Source organism: Leucoraja erinacea, chromosome 12 (assembly GCF_028641065.1).
Source record: "Leucoraja erinacea ecotype New England chromosome 12, Leri_hhj_1, whole genome shotgun sequence".
NCBI classification, from domain to species: domain Eukaryota; kingdom Metazoa; phylum Chordata; class Chondrichthyes; order Rajiformes; family Rajidae; genus Leucoraja; species Leucoraja erinaceus.
The window spans coordinates 7,029,094-7,050,050 of record NC_073388.1 but is presented as its reverse complement, the minus strand read 5'-3'; the positions used below and the strand labels follow the sequence as shown (position 1 = coordinate 7,050,050).

The window sequence follows — 20,957 nt, the reverse complement described above, 5'->3', positions numbered from 1 at the left end:
ATACTCCAAATGTGGCCTGACCAACACCTTGTAAAGCAGCAGCAATACATTCCTGCTGTTGTGATGTGCAAGGCTCTGTGTAACACAATGCAGGCGCTGCAGCTTCCATTGATAGGGATGGGGGAGGGGAGTGGTGAGGGGACAGGGAGAGGGACAGGGAGAGGGGGAGGGGAGAAGGGAGAGGAGGTGGGGAGGGAGGGGGATGGGGAGAGAGGAGAGGGAAGGCAGGGAGAGGAGGGGAGGAACATCTACTCTCCCAGTTGGGACAGTGACAAGCAATCAAATGCAGCCAAGGGTGAGATGGTCCCATCTGCTCCCACCCGGCACTGCAGCTCAATACAGGTCTCCAGAGCCAGCCCACACTGGGAGGAACTAGCTATGATATTATTGTTTGTGGTTCTCACTGCTGTTGGAACAAAAACAATCTCCATCTTACTTTAAAGAAAGACCCAAGTTGCTAAAGTAATTCAATGGGTCAGGCAGCATAGGAGTCTGAAGAAGGGTCTCGCCTATTCCTTTCCTCCAGAAATGCTGCCTGACCTGCTGAGTTACTCCAGCGTTTTGTGTCTATCTTCGGTCTAAACCAGCATCTGCAGTTCCTTCCTACAAATAAAGAATAGGTTTTTAGCAAAACCTGTACATCTTTGGAGTCTGGGAGGAAACCGAAGAACTAAAAAAGTTAGTTAAGGAACTAACGGGGAGAACATACAAACTCCGTACAGACAGCACCCGTAGTCGGGATCGAACCTGGGTCTCCTGTGCTGCAAGGGGAGACAGGAGTCACCAAAGCCTATGTTTGGACAAGCTTCAAGGTAAAACTTCCAAGATAAATAATATGGCTTGGATATTTGAAGGTGCTCCGTGCTAATTGCCAACAATCCATCTGAAACCTTGCCCCTGGCTACAAGGCGCTGGTCAGGCAGCATTTGGAGCACTGTGAGCAAATCTGGGCCCCATATCGGAGGAAGAATGTGCTGGCTCCGGAGAGGATCCAGAGGAGGTTTACAAAAATGATTCCAGGGATGAGTGGGTTAACATATGATGAGCGTTTGACAGCTACTCGCTGGAGTTTAGAAAGTTGAGGGGGGACCTCATTGAAACTTACAGAATGATGAAAGGCATGGAATGGATGTGGAAAGGATGTTTCCACCGATGGGGGAAGTCTAGGACTAGAGGTCACAGCCTCAGAATTAAAGGGAGCTCTTTAAGAAAGGAGACGAGGAGGAACTTCTTTAGTCAGAGGGTAGTTAATCTGTGGAACATTGCCACAGAGGGCTGTGGAGGCCAAGGCAGTGGATATTTTTAAGGCAGAGATAGACAAATTCTTGATTAGAACGGGTGTCATGGGTGATGGGGAGAAGGCAGGGAAATGGGATTAGGAGGCAGAGATCAGCCATGAGTGAATGTAGACTCAATGGGCCGAATGGCCTAATAGTACCTGTGAACTTGTGAATTTACGACATAACAGAATAGCTACTGCCTGGGAAATACACAGGGCGACATGGCGGCACAGCGGTAGAGTTGCGGCCTTGCAGCGCCAGAGACCCCCGGTTCGATCCTGTCCACGGGTGCCATCTGTACAGAGTTTGCATGTTCTCCCCGTGACCCACGTGGGCTTTCTCCGGGTGCCTCCGGTTTCCTTGCACACTTCAAAGATGTGCGGGTTTGTAGGTTAATTGGCTTCTGTAAATTACCCCTACTGTATAAGATGGAACTAGTGTACGGAGTACAAAGTGTCTCTAAAACTAAAAGCAAATTAACTTAATGTAAGGAAGGGAATGCAGATGCTGGTTTACACTGAAGATAGGCACAAAATACAGAATAATCAGTCTGAAGGGTCTCGACCCAAAACGTCACCTATTCCTTCGCTCCATAGATGCTGCCTCACCCGCTGAGTTTCTCCAGCATTTTGTGTGTACCCACAAAATAACAGTGAGTCTGGCAGCATCTCAGGGGTGAAGGAATATGTTTATGGTCGATACCCTTCTTCAGACTCGAACATCACATATTCCTTTTCTCCAGAGATGCTGCCTGACCCGCTGAGTTACTCCAGCACTCTGTGTCTATCTTAGTGTAGGGGCGTAGCGTAGTGTAGTGTAGTGTAGAAGATTGTTAAGGGCTTGGACACGCTAGAGGCAGGAAACATGTTCCCGATGTTGGGGGAGTCCAGAACCTGGGGCCACAGTTTAAGAATAAGGGGTAAGCCATTTAGAACGGAGACGAGGAAACACTTTTTCTCACAGAGAGTGGCGAGTCTGTGGAATTCTCTGCCTCAGAGGGCGGTGGAGGCCGGTTCTCTGGATGCTTTCAAGAGAGAGCTAGATAGGGCTGTTAAAAATAGCGGAGTCAGGGGATATGGGGTGAAGGCAGGAACGGGGTACTGATTGGGGATGATCAGCCATGATCACATTGAATGGCGGTGCTTGCTCGAAGGTCCAAATGGCCTACTCCTGCACCTATTGTCTATTGTCTATGGGCAGGCTGTTTATCGTTAGCCTTATGCATAACCTTTCTTCATATCCGTTTGAGTACAAGACCTTTCAAACATTGTTTATTGTAGCTTCAGATCGCTGTGACTCTCAGCAGTGACGCAAAAGGAAATTTCAAAAGGCAGCAATCAAAACCGCGACAAAATGTAAGAAGCATTTTGGGCGGCTATGGTCGCTCAGCGGCAGAGTTTCCGCCTTGCAGCGCCGGAGACCCAGGTTCGAACCTGACCACGGCGGCTGCCTGTACGTTCTCCCCGTGACCTGCGTGGGTTTTCTCCGAGATCGGCTGTTTCCGCCAGCACTCCAAAGACATGCAGGCTTGTAGGTTAATTGGCTTGGTGTGCGTGTGTGTAAAATTGTCCCGAGTGTGTGTGGGATAGTGTTAGTGTGCAAGGATCGTCGGTCAGTGCAGACTCGATGGGCCGAAGGGCCTGTTTCCACGCTGAATCTCTAAAACTAAAGAGCTAAAATAAAAATTTAAAGCGGCTACGAAGTACAGCAGGAGGAATATCTTGGCCACCACTGCTCTTTCAGTGCCTCAATCAATCGCTAGGTCACGACATTCATGTTGACAGCACAAATGACCACACGGTCCACTACTACCGCAAGAATCTTCATCTGACATCCACTTGCCAATATTCCAGTGGCAATCAGGAGCAAGAATCTTGACTAATGTTTCTGTTCTCCCTGGGCCATGGGTCAGGGAGACACGCTCAACGTCTCAGCTGTGTCCCCGGCTTAGATTAGATTAGTTTAGGGTTAGCAATACAGCGCAGAAACAGTCCCTTCGGCCCACCGAGTCCGCACTGACCAGCGATCCCCGCACCGCACCGCAACACTACCCTACACACACACACGCACACTAGGGACAATTTTACATTTTTATGCCAAGCCAATTAACCTACAAAAAAGAACACGGCAACCTCTCATCAGACACAGTCTGAAGAAGGACCCCTGACCCGAAACATCACCTATCCATGTTCTCCATGAGGTGTTGCCGAGCCCACTTAGTTTAGTTAAGCTTAGAGATACAGCGTGGAAACAGGCCCTTCGGCCCAGCAAGACTGCACCGACCAGCGATCCCCGCACATTAACACTATCCCACACACGCACTAGAAACAATTTTGCATTTACACCAAGCTAATTAACCTACAAACCTGTACTTCTTTGGAGTGTGGGAGGAAATCCACACAGGTCACGGGGAGAACGTACAAACTCTGTGCCCGTAGTCGGGATCGAACCTGGAACTCTGGCACAGTAAGGCAGTAACTCTACCGCTGCGCCACTGTGCCACCCCTAGTTACGCCAGCTTTTTGTGCCTGATACACTCTATGACACATGCACATGTACGCGCATTCACACATGCACACGCTCACACACACACACACACACGTGCACACACCCACTCATGCACACACCCACTCACGCACACACCCACACACACCCACGTACACACACCCACACATACGCACCCACACATACGCACCACTCATGCACACACATACACTCACACACCCACCCACACAAACACTCACGTACACACACCCACGTACACACACCCACGTACACTCCCACGCGCACACACACACACACACCCACACACACACCCACGCACACACGCGTACACACACACACACACACACACACTCACACACACACGTACACACCCACGTACACACACACATACACACACACATACACACACACACACACACACCCACACACACACACACACACACACACACATACACACACGTACACACACACACACACACACACACACACACACACACACACACACACACACACACACACACACACACACACACACACGTACACACACACGTACACACACACACGTACACACCCACACACACACCCACGTACACACACACACACTCACACACACACACTCACCTGTTGTGTAGGTGTGGGTCGAGCTCACATCGTTGCATCACCATGTCACAGTCGGGCCGGAAGGGGCAATGAACGGGCAGCTTGTCGAGGAGGTTGCGCACCAGGAGGCTGGAGCGACGGCAGTGCTGGAAGTGCAGCCTCTTGCGGTCCATGGGGCAGAAGTCCTGCTCCTGCAGGAAGTTCTCCAGGCACTTGAAGCAGAAGGTGTGCTGGCAGGGCGTGTCGAGGGGCTGCAGGAGGGGCTGCAGGCAGATGTGACAAACCAGCTCGTCATCCACCTCGTCCTTGTAGTCGTACAGGTGGTTCTCCAGCACCATGTGAGCCTGGCCACACTCGTAGCACAGCTCACTCACACTGGAGCCCGCATCGTCAACACTCTGCTCATTCATGGTGTCCATGGGCCTGCCTGCCTCACGCTCTTCCTTCTTGGCTACTTCACGCCAACCAGTGGCCAATACACACTGCAGAGGGAAAACAAGATCAACATTAATACACAAATCTGACATGAATAAGTAAGTAAGTACGTTTATTGGCCAAGTATTCACATACAAGGAATTTGCCTTGGTGCTCCGCCCACAAGTAACAACATGACATACAGTGACAGTTACAAATGACCCCGAAAGCAAAAAACATTAATAATAATAAAACATTAATGATAAAACACCATTGATCAAGCATGTGAACCAACAAAATAACAGATCAAAGGGAGGCTACAGATTTTTGGCTGTTGAGTAGAGCTACTACTCGTGGATAAAAACTGTTTTTATGTCTGGCTGTGGCAGCTTTGACAGTCCGGAGTCGCCTTCCAGAGGGAAGTGATTCAAAGAGTTTGTGGCCAGGGTGAGAGGGGTCAGAGATGATCTTGCCCGCTCGTTTCCTGGCCCTTGCAGTGTACAGTTCATCAATGGAGGGAAGGTTGCAGCCAATAACCTTCTCTGCTGATCGGATGATTCGCTGCAGCCTCCAGGTGTCGTGCTTGGTGGCTGAGCCCAACCAGACCATGATGGAGAAGGTGAGAGCAGGCTCTACGATGGCCGTGTAGAATTGGACCATCATTGCCTGTGGCAGATTGTGCTTCCTCAGCTGCCTTAGGAAGTACATCCTCTGTTGTGCCTTTTTGAATCAAGCTGCTATCAGTCGACTGAACCCATCAGACACCTCATCACAACCCCATCCAAGACCACAAGAAATTGCAGAGAATTGTGGACAATGCAGCCCAGACCATCACACAAACCAACCTCCCTTCCATTGACTCCATCTCCACCTCACGCTGCCTCGGCAAGGCCAGCAGCACAATCAAGGACAAGTAGCATCCTGGCCACTCCCTCTTCTCCCCTCTCCCATCAAAAAAGGTGCGGAAGTGTGAAAACGCGCACCTCCAGATTCGGGGGGCAGTTTCTTCCCAGCTGTTATCGGGCAACTGAACCATCCTACCACAACCAGAGAGCAGTGCTGAACTACTATCTACCTCTTTGGTGACCCTCAGACTATCTTTGATCAGACTCTACTGGCTTTACCTTGCACTTAATGTTAATGCCTCGCTCCTTTTCTCACATAGAAACATAGAAATTAGGTGCAGGAGTAGGCCATTCGGCCCTTCGAGCCTGCACCGCCATTCAATATGATCATGGCTGATCATCCAACTCAGTATCCCGTACCTGGTTACAGGTTAAAAGGTTAAAATTGAAGCTGTACGATAATTGTATAATTTTAAATGCCGAATGCTTTATTCTTGTACAATTGTTTCTAATAAAAACAATAATATAAATAAATAAAGATAAATGCCTTCATCATGTATCTGTATGCCTCAATTGTAAGTATGTATTGTCTTTCCGCTGACCAGTTAGCATCGAACAAAAGTTATTTCACTGTACCTCGGTACGCGTGACAATAAACAAAACAAACAAATATTTACTGCGGAACCCAACAGCGCCATCGACAAACCATCAGTTAAACAAATAAATAAATGCACACACTGGAAACGGTCAGGTTTCGGTTGAAGTTTATTAGTGCAGCGAGAAACAATGAGAAGCTTTGTTCCGCGTCAAATCAGAAATGCAATCAAGTCAAACTCAAGTCCAATTGGTAGAACAAAGAGGCAGACACAGAGCGCAGAATATAGTTCTCATCATTGTGGAAAGAAAATATCAATAGAACGCTTGGAAACGGAGGTAGATTTGCAGGCGGAAAGGAAAGTTAAGAGTTGAGCGATCGGCAGCATCTGTGAAAGGAGAAATAGAATTTGCATGCCTTCCCCCTATTCTAACCATGTTTCTTCTCCTACCACCCACTCACCCCCTTCCTCCCCTCCAAACCCCTAACATCCCTCCACAGTACCTCACACATGCCTCCCTCCAACCTGCATCCCCCTCCCCCAGCCCCCTTCACCTCCTTTGTTCCATAATATGGAATCTGAAGAAGGGCCCCGACCCAAACACGTCGCCAATCCATGTTCTCCAGAGATGCTGCCTGACCCGCTGAGTTACTCCAGTACTTTGTGTCTTTCCTTGGCAAACCGTCATCTGCAGTTCCTCGTTTCAATAGAATTTGCGTATTGTGTCAAAGATTAGACGCAAAGAGCTGGAGTAACTCAACGGGTCAGGCAGCATCACTGGCGAAAAGGGATAGATGACATTTCGGGTCGAGACCTCTTCGCCAGACTTGCGTCAAAGATTTTTCATCACAACTCATTAATAATAATAATAATAAATTTTATTTATGGGCGCCTTTCAAGAGTCTCAAGGACACCTTACAAAAATTTAGCAGGTAGAGGAAAAACATGTAAGGGGAATGAAATGAATAGTAGAGACATGACTAGTACACAAAGTAAAATACAGAATTCAATACAAAACACAGTATGAGGCAATTAATGCACATTAAGGGCCTTTGACACAAAATACTAATTATAGGATTCTTAATCGGTTTCTCTTTCTGCTGAGGAGTTAACATCGAAACAGAAAATAGGTGCAGGAAAATCTGTTGTTTGCATGCTATCCAGTCAGTGAAAAGACTAGACATGATCATAATCAAGCTGTCCACAGTGTACAGATATAGGATAAGGGAATAATCTTTAGTTCACGATAAACTCCACAGAACCATGCAGTACAGGAACAGGCCCTTCGACCCACAATGTTTGTGCCGAACATCATGCCAAGTTAAACTGATCTCATCTGCCTGTGTACGTGATCCATTTCTCCCTATTCCCCTTTGGCCCAAATGTTGCGTGCTAACCAGTCAGTGGCAAGTTCATAAAGTTATAGGAGGAGAATTAGGCCATTCAGCCCATCAAGTCTACTCCACCATTCAATCATGGCCGATCTATCTCTCCCTCCCAACCCCATTCTCCTGCCTTCTCCCCACAACCTCTGACACCCGTACTAATCAAGGATCTATCTATCTCCACCTTGAATATATCCATTGACTTGGCCTCCGCAGCCTTCCGTGGCAAAGAATTTCACTGATTCACCAGCCTCAGACTAAAGAAATTCCTCCTCATCTCCTTCCTAAAAGAACGTCTGAGGCTCTCGTTCTAGACTCTGCCACCAGTGGAAACATCCTCTCCATATCCACTCTATCCAAGCCTTTCACTATTCTGTACAGCGAGTGTAGGCCCAGTGCTGTTAAACGCTCAGAAACTCAGCGGGTCAGGCAGCCTCTGCAGAGGGAATGAATGGGCAATGGTTCCAGTCAGGATCCTTCTTCAGTTTGATTGTAGTTGGGGGGAGGGGGGAGATGAAGAGGCAAATAGAGGTGGGAGTGGGGCAAAGACTGGCAGTGATGGAGGGGGGGGGGGGGGGGGGGGGGCACATGGGTGGAGTAAGGGACAAAGGCTAGAGATGATAAGAAGACTAATGGATGTCAGCTGAGGAGGGGAAGGGGTGTGAAATCAAGGATGTTAGCGCTTTGTCTAGCATTTCGTGTCTTATCCGTTCTCTCCAGAGATGCTGCCTCGTGCTCCAGAGTTACACCGGCACTTTGTCCCTGCTATTTAAACCTTAGAGATACAGCACAGGAACAGGACCTTCTGCCCACCGGGTCCGCGCCGACCCGTGATCACCCCGTACACAAGCACTATCCTACACACTAGGGATTCATTGTCACATACAAGTTACAGAAGCCAATTAACCTACAATCCTGCACGTCTTTGGAGTGTGGGAGGAAACCGGAGCACCTGGAGAAAACCCACGCGGTCACGGGGGGAACGTACAAACTCCGTACAGACAGCACCCGTAGTCAGGATCGAACCTGGGTCTGGCACATACTCTACCACTGCGCTACTGTACCCCGACGTTTAGCTCAGTTTAGTTTATTGTCACGTGTACCGAGTTACGGTGAAAAGCTTTTGTTGCGTGCTAACCAGTCATCGGAAAGACAATAAATGATTACAATCGAGCCTTATACAATCGAGCCAAGATTGTTAACGCCTTGTTAAGAGGCAGGAAACATGTTCCCGATGTTGGGGGAGTCCAGAACCAGGGGCCACAGTTTAAGAAGAAGGAGCAAGCCATTTAGAACGGAGACGAGGAAACACTTTCTCTTCACAGAGAGTGGTGAGTCTGTGGAATTCTCTGCCTCAGAGGGCGGTGGAGGCCGGTTCTCTGGATGCTTTCAAGAGAGCTAGATAGGGCTCTTAAAAATAGCGGAGTCAGGGGATATGGGGAGAAGGCAGGAACGGGGTACAGATTGGGGATGATCAGCCATGATCACATTGAATGGCGGTGCTGGCTCGAAGGGCCGAATGGCCTACTCCTGCACCTGTTGTCTATTATACAGCGCCTGAGCAATTTACATTAGAAAGTTCTGGTAGTTTTGTGGTTTTGTGATTTAATGTTGAATTTAGGTTTCCTAGTTACCGTGGCAGTATTAAATTTGTGGCAGTAAGTCAATGGTGTGGACTTTGATCAGTACCTTACGGAGGCCTGAACCATTCAATTCAAATGCAAATACATACACCTTGTGGTAACAAATTGAAGAGAGCGAGCTGGTTGACAACTTAGTTTGAACAGAAGTTATCGGGCAATAATAAAACAGTAGCTAACTCAAATAGAGCACATTCGCAGTCCTTACCCACACCACACACAGATATCCAAGTCCTCCACTACTCCTGCTGTCAAATGTTTGACTATATTAACCACTCCTCCAACCTCCCCACCTTTACATGGACTCACCTGCCCTGCATTACAGTGCAAGGCAAGAACAACATGTACCTGGCGTTTAAAGCACATGACAATTTCCAAAAGAATTGGTTCTCGTGTTTTTTAAATAAAGAGGCCAGCAAGTGAGGCAAACATCCTGTATCTAAGTCAGGGTGTGCTTTCAGTCCAATGCAGTGTACAAAGTCACACGGTGGCACAGCGGTAGAGTTGCTGCCTCGCAGCGCCAGAGACCCGGGTTCGATCCTGACTACACTGCGGGTGCTGTCTGTACGGAGTTTGCACGTTCTCCCCGTGACCTGCGTGGGTTTTCCTCAGGTGCTCCGGGTAGACTGCTGACATGGATAGAGAAGTCTTCAATGTCTCCCATCTGGTTTGGGAATTGCTCTGCCAAGGACAAGAAGGCTCTGCAGAGAGTAGTGCGTTCGGCCGAACGCACTATGGGAACTTCACTCACCCCCCTGCAGGAACTATACAACAGGAGGTGCAACTCCAGAGCAAACAAAATCACGAGAGACCCCTTCCACCCCTGCAACGGACTGTTCCAGCTGCTACGATCAGGCAAACGCCTCCGTTGCCATGCGGTGAGAACGGAGAGGTTGAGAAGGAGTTTCTTCCCAGAGGCAATTCGGACTGTAAACGCCTATCTCACCAGGGAGTAACTCTACAGAACGTTTTTCCTTCCATTATTTTTCCTTCCATTATTTATTATGTAAAAGAATATGTGTGTTATGATTGTGTTTATAATTTGTTTGCTTGTTTTGTTGTTTGTCTTTTGCACAAAAGTCCGCGAGCATTGCCACTTTCATTTCACTGCACATCTCGTATGTGTATGTGACAAATAAACTTGACGACTTGACTTGAAGAAGGAACTGCAGATGCTGGAAGATCGGAGGTATAGAAAAATGCTGGAGAAACTCAGCAGGTGCGGTAGCATCTATGGAGCGAAGAAAAATAGGCGACGTTTCAGGCCGAAACCCTTCTTCAGACTGAGTCTGAGTCTTCAGTCTGAAGAAGGGTTTCGGCCCGAAATGTCGCCTATTTCCTTCGCTCCATAGATGCTGCTGCACCCGCTGAGTTTCTCCAGCATTTTTGTGTACCTTGGATAGAGAAGTGGTTGGCAGACAGGAAACAAAGAGTAGGGATTAACGGGTCCCTTTCAGGCAGGCAGTGATTAGTGGGGTACCGCAAGGCTCGGTGCTGGGACCGCAGCTATTTCCAATATACATCAATGATTTGGATGATTTGGATTCAAAGTAACATTAGCAAATTTGCAAATGACACAAAGCTGGGTGGCAGTGTGAACTGTGAGGGAGATGCTATGAGAATGCAGGGTGACTTGGACAGGTTGGAGGAATGGGCAGATGCATGGCAGATGCAGTTAAATGTGGATAAATGCGAGTCATTTATATCCACTTTGGTATCAAAAACAGGAAGGCAGATTACTATCTAAATGACGTGCAGCGTAGGTTTACAAGGTTAATTCCTGGGATGGCAATGTCATATGCTGAGAGAATGGAGCAGCTGGGCATGTACACTCTGGAGTTTAGAAGGATGAGAGGGTATCTTATTGAAACATAAAAGATTGTTAAGGGTTTGGACACGCTAGAGGCAGGAAACATGTTCCCGATGTTGGGGGAGTCCAGAACCAGGGGCCACAGTTTAAGAATAAGGGGTAAGACATTTAGAACGGTGACGAGGAAGAGGGTTTTCTCACAGAGGGTTGTGAGTGTGGAATTCTCTGCCTCAGAGGGCGTGGAGGCCGGTTTAAAAGAGAGCTAGATAGGGCTTAAAAATAGCGGAGTCAGGGGATATGGGGAGAAGGCAAAAAACGGGGAACTAATTGGGGATGATCAGCCATGATCACATTGAATGGCGGTGCTGGCTCGAAGGGCCAAATGGCCTACTCCTGCACCTATTGTCTATTGTCTATATTTGCTAAATGTGTAGGAAGGAACTGCAGGTGCTGGTTTACACCAAAGATAGACACAAATTGAAGGAGCAACTCAGCTGGTCAGCCCGCAACTCTGACGAAAAAAGGAATAGATGACGTTTTGGGTCGAGACCCTTCTTCGGACTGAGAGTCGGGGGAGAGACATACAAGTTTGTAGGCCAATTGGCTTGGTAGAATTGTAATATTTTTCCTAGTGTGTGTAGGACAGTGCTAGTGGGTGGCGATCACTGGAACGGCACGGACTCGGTGGGCAAAAGGGGCCGATTTCCGCGCTGTATCTCTAATTTAAGCAAAGCGAAACTATTGCTAAAATAAGCATCTCAGTTCCTTGTGTCTACAATGTAGAATACATCAGCTGGGCAACACGGTGGCGCAGCGGTAGAGTTGCTGCCTTACAGTGAATGCAGCGCCGGAGACCCGGGTACGATCCCGGCTACGGGTGCTGTCTGTACGGAGTTTGTGCGTTCTCCCCGTGACCACGTGGGTTTTCTCCGAGATCTTCGGTTTCCCCCCACACTCCAAAGACGTACAGGTTTGTAGGTTAATTGGCTTGGTGTATGTGTAAATTGTCCCTAGCGTGTGTAGGGTGGTGGTAATGTGTAGGGATCGCTGGTCTGCGCGGACCCATTGGGCCGAAGGGCCTGTTTCCGCATTGTATCTCTAAAACTAAACTAAAAAGACACTAAATTTTCTGCATTTACTGATATTAATTTGAGGCCAATTAATAAAAGGAAATGACTTGCGAAGAGATTGTCACTCAATATCTTCTCGTTGCACTTAATGGATCCATTTAATTCTCAAACTTAATGAACCTTGCAGCAACCAAGGCTTGGAGTTTGGCTTTTGGATTTAATTTAAATAAATTACCTACTGCAAAAATCAATACCTCTGCTCGTTCAATACTGAGCTCGGTCAATATTAGAACATCCAAATGTACAGCACCAATGCACAGCCATCTTAAAATTCTTTCCATGCAAAATGCTGGAGTAACTCAGCAGGTCAGGCAGCGTCTCTGGAGCAAAGGAATGGGTGACATTTCGTATTTCGGTCGAGACCCTTCTTCAGACTGCGAGTCGGGGAGAGGGAGAATAGAGAGGTAGGGAAAGGTACAGAGCAAATCAGAGCCAGCACCGATGGCCAAAGAGCCCACAATGGTCCATTGTTGGCAGTGGAGGAGGTGATCACGAAGGGATACGAACAGTGACACTAGCAGGACGGGGAGGGACGGAGAGAGAGGGAATGCAAGGGTTACCTGAATTTAGAGACATTAGAGAAATCAATATTCATACATCACCACATGGAAAACAACTCCTAGCATCCATTCAGCCAACTGAGACAAGGGCACACTGGATAGCCACCAAGTGGTCACAGGAGTGGAAGGCAACCTCATCTCCACTACACAGCTACACCTCTTCACCAGATAAAAGCTGTCCAGGGTCTGACCTCCCCGGAGGAGCGTGGGTGAAGCTCAACAGACTTGGTACTGGAGTTGGGTGTTTCAATGCCAGCGTGCGGAGATGGGGGCTCCCTCCGCTAGAGCCCAACCATGTCATCTCTGGGCGCCCGCTCTACCACCCACCAAATGGAGCTGTGTCAGGGCCCGGCAGACATTGACGCCAACTGAGACATCAACCTGGCTGCTCAATGCTATATTTAAGAGGGAGTTAGATGTGGCCCTTGTGGCTAAGGGGATCAGGGGGTATGGAGAGAAGGCAGGTACGGGATACTGAGTTGGATGATCAGCCATGATTATGTTGAATGGCGGTGCAGGCTCGAAGGGCCGAATGGCCTACACCTGTACCTAATTTCTATGTTTCTATGTTTCTAACACCCGGCTTGGGATCTAACTATTCCTTTGGTTTAAGTTTCATTGGCAAGAAGAAGAAGAAGATTCAAACCATATATCAACATTCTTTGATCTAAGCACCCCCATCTTAGAACAAGCCTGGAGTTGTGTCTACATTCCTTCCTTCATGTTTACCGTGGTTCATTGAAAGACAATTTGTCTGCACCATTATAAACTGAGGGGATAAAAAGCACAGATATGTACGTGGCTTTTCAACCAGCTGCAAGAATCCTGCATCTTGACGGCAACAACCATGGCTGTGGTTACTGATAATAAATCTCCATTTTATGTAAACTGCCACTAAAAATAGCAGCTTGGTAAGGTGTGTGTAAAACAAGCCGAGAGTCCAATGAATAAGAAGTGTGTGGAATTCTCTGCCTCAGAGGGCGGTGGAGGCCTGTTCTCTGGATGCTTTCAAGAGAGAGCTAGATAGGGCTGTTAAAAAATAGCAGAGTCAGGGGATATGGGGAGAAGGCAGGATCGGGGTACTGATTGGGGATGATCAGCCATGATCACATTGAATGGCGGTGCTGGCTCGAAGGGCCGAATGGCCTACTCCTGCACCTATTGTCTATTGTATCGTAAGGAAATTCTTCCTTACAGCAGCATAACATCTTGTAAACACTGTAAACACACATAGCACAATAAACAACAAAGATCAATGTTTAAAACCCTATACGCGTGCAAAATAAGTTCATGGGTCATAGGAGCATAGGTCATAGGTCATCGAGTCCACTCCGCCTGATCTATCTTTCCCTCTCAAACCCATTCTCTCCGTAACCTTTGACACCCATACTAATCAAGAACGTGTCAATCTCCGCCTTAAAAATACGCACTGTCTTGGTCTCCACAGCCGTCTGTGGCAATGAATTCTCCACAGATTCTCCACCCTCCGACTGAAGAGATTCATCTCTTATCTCCTTTCTAAAGGTATGTCCTTTTATTCTGAGGCTGAACCCTCTGGTCCTAGACTCTCCCGCTAGTGGAAACATCCTCTCCACCTCCACTCGATCCGGGCCTTTCACTGTTTGTGGTAAGTTTCCATGAGATCCTCCCCTCATCCGTCTAAACTCCAGGCCCAAACCCCTTGGTGACTCTAGAGAGTTCATAGTTTAGTTGGTGTTTCTGTGGTGTTCACAAGAGCCTGATGGTTGGTGGGAAGAAGCTGTTCTTGAACTTGGTGGTCATGGTTTTCAGACTCCTTGCACCTTCTGCCCGATGGGGGGGAGAGCTTTGCCAGGGTGGTATGGGTCTTTATCGAGGATGTTGGCATCGACCATGTCATTTATGAGCAAGCAATCAGTCCAGGTTCTGATGCAAGTTCACAGAACCAGAGTCCTCTCAGCACACAGAAGGCGGGGAGAAGAATTGTATGCAAAGGAATAGATGACATAAAGGCCAGCATCAAAGTCACCTGACGTCAGCCTTGGGTGAAATCCAGCTAACACATTCCCTCAGGAACACAGGAAACATAATCAAAGACTGGTCACATCCACGCCATTCCACATAAGATCATAAGTGATAGTAGTTGAATTAGGCCATTCGGCCCATCAAGTCTACTCCGCCATTCAATCATGGCTCATCAGTCTCCCCCTCCTAACCCCGTTCTCCTGCCTTCTCCCCATAACCTCTGACACCCGTACTAATCAAAAATCTATCCATCTCTGCCTTAAAAATATCCACTGACTTGGCCTCCACAGCCATCTGCGGCAATTATTTCCACAGATTCACCACCCTCTGACTAAAGAAATTCCTTCTCATCCCCTTCCTAAAAGAACATCCTTTAAATCTGAGGCTATGATCTCTAGTCCTAAACTCTCCCACCAGTGGAATCATCCTCTCCACATCCTCTCTGTACAGGCCTTTCACTATTCTGTACGTTTCAATGAGTTCCCCCCTCATTCTTCTAAACCCAGTGTCGACAAACGCTCATCATAGGTTAACCCACTCATTCCTGGGATCATTCGTGTAAACCTCCTCTGGGCCCTTTCCAGAGCCAGCACATCCTTCCTCAGATATGATGCCCAAAATTGCTCACAATATTCCACATGTGGCATCACCAGCACCTGATAGATCCTTCCTTCTCCCTGCTCCTATCGGACAGAAGAAACAGAAGCACACACCACCAGAATCAGGAAGAGCTTCTTCCCCTCTGTTATCAGTCTTCTGGACGGTCCTTCCATAAGTTAAGGTACTGTCCGATTCACCTCTACCCCATTGCGGACATTGGACTTTGTCTCTCGATCAAGACACAAAATGCTGGAGTAACTCAGCGGACAGGCAGCCCCTCTGGTGAGAAGGAATGGGTGACGTTTCAGGTCGTGACCCTTCTTCAGACCTCAATCTGTTGGGCTACAATGCCGAGAATCACATTCTGTACTCCACCCTTGCTCTACCTATTGTACTCGAGTATGCCTCGATTGTATTTAAATGTGCAGTATTGTCTGATATGATAGCATGCAAAATTAACCTTTCATTGCACCTCGGTACACGCGACAATAAGAACCAAAACCTAAACACTAATTAGTAACTCCAGCAACTTGGCATATTTACAACACTGAAGTGTAGAAACATAGAAACATAGAAATTAGGTGCAGGAGTAGGCCATTCGGCCCTTCGAGCCTGCACCGCCATTCAATATGATCATGGCTGATCATCCATCTCAGTATCCCGTACCTGCCTTCTCTCCATACCCCCTGATCCCCTTAGCCACAAGGGCCACATCTAACTCCCTCTTAAATATAGCCAATGAACTGGCCTCAACTACCCTCTGTGGCAGAGAGTTCTAGAGATTCACCACTCTCTGTGTGAAAAAAGTTCTTCTCATCTCGGTTTTAAAGGATTTCCCCCTTATCCTTAAGCTGTGACCCCTTGTCCTGGACTTACCTAACATCGGGAACAATCTTCCTGCATCTAGCCTGTCCAACCCCTTTAGAATTTTGTAAGTTTCTATAAGATCCCCTCTCAATCTTCTAAATTCTAGAGAGTATAAACCAAGTCTATCCAGTCTTTCCTCATAAGACAATCCTGACATCCCAGGAATCAGTCTGGTGAACCGTCTTTGCACTCTCTCTATGGCAATAATGTCCTTCCTCAGATTAGGAGACCAAAACTGTACGCAATACTCCAGGTGTGGTCTCACCAAGACCCTGTACAACTGCAGTAGAACCTCCCTGCTCCTAGACTCAAATCCTTTTGCAATGAAAGCTAATACAGATATTACAGATAATACAGATCTGTACAGATATGGAGCTCTGGAAATTCTCCCCCACGTCAGACCGAATGACTATGGTAGACACAAGCAACTCAGATGCAGGTTTATAATAAGAAGATACATAGTGCTGGAGTAACTCAGCATCTCTGGAGAACATGGGAAGGTGATGTTTCGGGTCGGAACCCATCTTCTGAAAAAAGGTCCCGACCCAAGACATCACCAATCCGTTTTCTCCAGAGATGCTGCCTGACCCGCTGAGTTACTCCAGCACATCCTTTAGCTGAGAGATACGGCGTAGGCACAGGCACTTCGGCCCACCGAGTCCACGCCGACCAGCGATCACCTGTACACGACCTCTATCCTGCACGCTAGCGACAATTTATCTACTAACCCTGCACGTCTTTGGAGTGCGGGAGGAAACCGAAGATCTCGGAGAAAACCCACGCAGGTCACGGGGAGAACGTACAAACTCCGTACAGACAGCGCCCGTAGTTGGGATCGAACCAGGGTCTCTGGCGCTGAGGCAGCAACTCTACCCGCTGCGCCATCGTGTTACACGTTGACCGTTATCCAGTACTTAAACATTATCATAGAAACATAGACAATAGGTGCATTCGGCCCTTCGAGCCTGCACCGCCATTCATTATGATCATGGCTGATCATCCAACTCAGTATCCTGTACCTGCCTTCTCTCCATACCCCCTGATCCCTTTAACCACAAGGGCCACATCTAACTCCCTCTTAAATATAGCCAATGAACTGTGGCCTCAAGTACCTTCTGTGGCAGAGAGTTCCAGAGACTCACCACTCTCTGTGTGAAAAATGTTTTTCTCATCTCAGTCCTAAAGGATTTCCCCTTTATCCTTAAACTGTAACCCCTTGTTCTCGACTTCCCCAACATCGGGAACAATCTTCCTGCATCTAGCCTGTCCAACCAGCCTGTATCAATCAGCAGATGTCTCCGTGAAGCTCTATTTCAGTTTTTATTTTTTTTAATTTGGCCATTTCTGTGAGGAGAATATAATTTACAAATTAAATACGCAAGACTGTACAGTTTAAACTTCATACCACTAGTCTGAAGAAGGGTTTCGGCCCGAAACGTTGCCTATTTCCTTCGCTCCATAGATGCTGCCGCACCCGCTGAGTTTCTCCAGCATTTATGTCTGTCTACCTTCGATTTTCCAGCATCGGCAGTTCCTTCTTGAACAATACCATATCAGCCGAATGGATTTACTGATGGTATAATTAGTAAGACTACACTGGAGTTCCAAACTTAAAAGCATTGACAAGGATAATATCTACCATTGTACATCAGAAATGTAACTTAATTCCCTGTGCTATTTTGATTTTTTTTTTTTAATATTTTCTGTATGGGAACAGGAAAGCAATGTAACAATATTTAGTTCCCATTTCCTAAATTAATCCTGCCTTTGTCATCATGCCCATTGTGCCACAAACCCTTGAGAGCAGAAGAACTATCAATAGCACGGAACTATTACAGTACATCTGAACATTTCAATAAAGGCTTCAACATTTAAGTCTCAAATCATTTCCCAGGGGTCCAAGGCATTTTTTCCCCCATCAATGAAATACGTCAATATTAAAGTCGACTTGTCAAAGTAACAATAGTTCCTACGCATGGTTCCCGTCAGAAAAAAAGGTGCCATAAGTCCGAGACAGATGGATTGCTTTTAAGATCATATTTCGCAGAATACTTTGTCAGGGCGGTGCAGCGGGTAGAGCTGCTGCCTCACAGGACCAGAGGACAGTTCGATCCTGATCTCGGGTGTTGTCTGTGCGGAGTTTGCACGTTCTCCCCGTGACCGGATTGGTTTCTTCCCGGGTGCTCCGGTTTCCCCTCACATCCCAAAGACATGCGGGTTTGGGGGTTAATTGGCCCTCTGTAAATTGGCCCCTAGTGTGTCGGGAGCGGATGGGAAAGTGGGATAACATGGAGCTAGTTGTGAATGGGTGGTCGATGGTCGTCGAGGACACGGTGGGCCGAAGGGCCCCTTTCCCTGCTGTGTCTCTCAATTAAATTCAATGAATCAACTGTTGGACCTTATGTGGTCATGAGGTGGGGAGAGGTGGAGAGAGGTGGAGAGTGGTGGAGAGAGGTGGTGGAGAGAGGTGGAGAGAGGTGGAGAGTGGTGGAGAGTGGTGGAGAGTGGTGGAGAGTGGTGGAGAGTGGTGGAGAGTGGTGGAGAGTGGTGGAGAGAGGTGGAGAGAGGTGGAGAGAGGTGGAGAGAGGTGGAGAGAGGTGGAGAGAGGTGGAGAGAGGTGGAGAGTGGTGGAGAGAGGTGGAGAGTGGTGGAGAGAGGTGGAGAGTGGTGGAGGAGAGTGGGGGAGAGAGGTGGAGAGAGGTGGAGAGAGAGAGGAGAGAGGTGGAGAGAGGTGGAGAGTGGTGGAGAGTGGTGGAGAGTGGCGGAGAGTGGCGGAGAGTGGCGGAGAGAGGCGGAGAGAGGCAGAAACAGAGATAAACAGCAATGCCCTCCAGGGTTTGTACAGTCATGTGGGAATTTATACAGAAAAAAAACACAAGATGCTGGAGTGACTCAGTGGGTCAGGCAGCATCTATGGAGGGAAAGAATAGGTGATGTTTTAGGTTAGAACCCCTCTTCAGACTGAATCTGTTTGTGAGATTGATTGGAGCAACACTTTGTCTGTGGCAGGACTCAGTCACAGTCTCTTCACTGGGCAGTTTTCCCAGCTAAACAAGGAACACAGGCATCTTTCCCTATCATTTACCCAAATGATTACAATGTCAGAAGTATTTGTACTCCTGGACCAAGATGAGGCAATTCTATTGCCAGATGGAGTGGTATTCATAACGCAGTCACTCCCAGCCAAAGGTAATGTCTGACTGAAACAAGTTAGATAAAAAGGTTCATCTTTCTAATCTCCTTTCAGACAAATAACTCGCTGGCATCCTGTGAATGGGTCCAGGTATAGGATGACCACTTGGGAAACGTGTGTCTGAAACCTTATTCCAGCCGCAGTCCCGAACGGTAAAGGGACAGGGAGCTGCACAATAAAATTGCGATTGTATTCTTGTGAATGAACAGAATAAGTCCCCTAGCTAGCAATGATCTATTCTACATATTCCTTTGATCTTCCTCCCCTTTATTCTTCCGTTTTCACAAATGTACCCTTCCATATCTCTGTGTTTCCTTCACCCCCTGACTCTCAGTCTGAAGAAGGGTCTCAACCTGAAACGTCACCCATTCCTTCTCTCCAGAGATGCTGCCTGACCCGCTGAGTTACTCCAGCATTTTGTGTCTATGTTCGGTGTAAACCAGCATCTGCAGCTCCCTCCTACACATGGACTGTATAAACTGTTTGTTCATGAACAATGTTCTTATATTTGATACATACATCTCATATCTGTGGTGGTGGTGAATCTGTGGAATTCATTGCCACAGACGGCCAAAGAGGCCAAGACTTTGAGTGTATTTAAAGCGGAGGATATCTTCTTGATTACTAAGGGTGGTCAAAGGTTATGGGAGGAAGGTATGAGAATGGGCTTCAGAGATACAGCGCGGAAACAGGCCCTTCGGCCCACCGGGTCCGTGCCGACCAGCGATCCCCGCACATTAACACCATCCTACACCCACTAGGGACTATTTTATTTTACAAACCAATCAACCTACAAACTTGTACGCTTTTGAAGTGTGGGAGGAAACCGAAGATCTCAGAGAAAACCCACGCAGGTCACGGGGAGAACGTGCAAACTCCGTACAGACAGCACCTGTAGTCGGGATCGAACCCGGGTCTCCGGAGCTGCATTCGCTGTAAGGCAGCAACTCTACCGCTGCGCCACCGTGAGAGAAAAATGGATCAACTATGATTGAATGGCGGAGTAGACTCAATTGGCCGAATGGCCTAATACTGTTCCTATGAATTGTGGTCTTATAGCTTGAGATTTGGGGGGTAAGAGTAATTCATAACTTTGGCATCTGCACACACGATTGTGGAATCTCAGTAAATGCCTTTAGTGATAGATTATCTTTCCACAGTCTGGGATACTGCTTTGAATTGTATTCAAATTGATACAATTTGAAACAACAAGAAGTGTATCTGATTTATTGACTCATTATGCAAGCCACTAACATGAGGATCTTCACCTTGCTGAATGCAACTTGCCGTTTATCAAAGGTAGACACAAAATGTTGGAGTAACTCAACGGGGCAAGGCAGCATCTGTGGAGAGAAGGAATGGGTGACGTTTCATGTCGAGACCCTTCTTCAGACACTTATCAACATACCATGCCATAATCACTTAAACCCATCTCCAGCCCCACAAAAGATTTTTTGTTTGAACAGACAAAAGAACAATGAAAAAAAACGATTTATAAATAAAGTTGAATTTTAAAGTTACGACAGTT

The 20,957-nt window shown here is 47.5% G+C and overlaps 1 protein-coding gene across 2 annotated transcripts in view; it reads right to left on the bottom strand.

Annotated features, from left to right (window-relative positions):
- Positions 1-20,957, bottom strand: part of lnx2b (ligand of numb-protein X 2b) — a 70,883-nt gene that overhangs the window by 27,806 nt on the left and 22,120 nt on the right. For both annotated transcript variants that reach the window (XM_055643542.1, XM_055643543.1), the window contains exon 2: positions 4,407-4,867. In XM_055643542.1, the coding sequence (XP_055499517.1) occupies positions 4,407-4,804 (398 nt within the window). In that variant the 5' untranslated portion in view covers positions 4,805-4,867. The remainder of the gene's footprint in view (positions 1-4,406; positions 4,868-20,957) is intronic.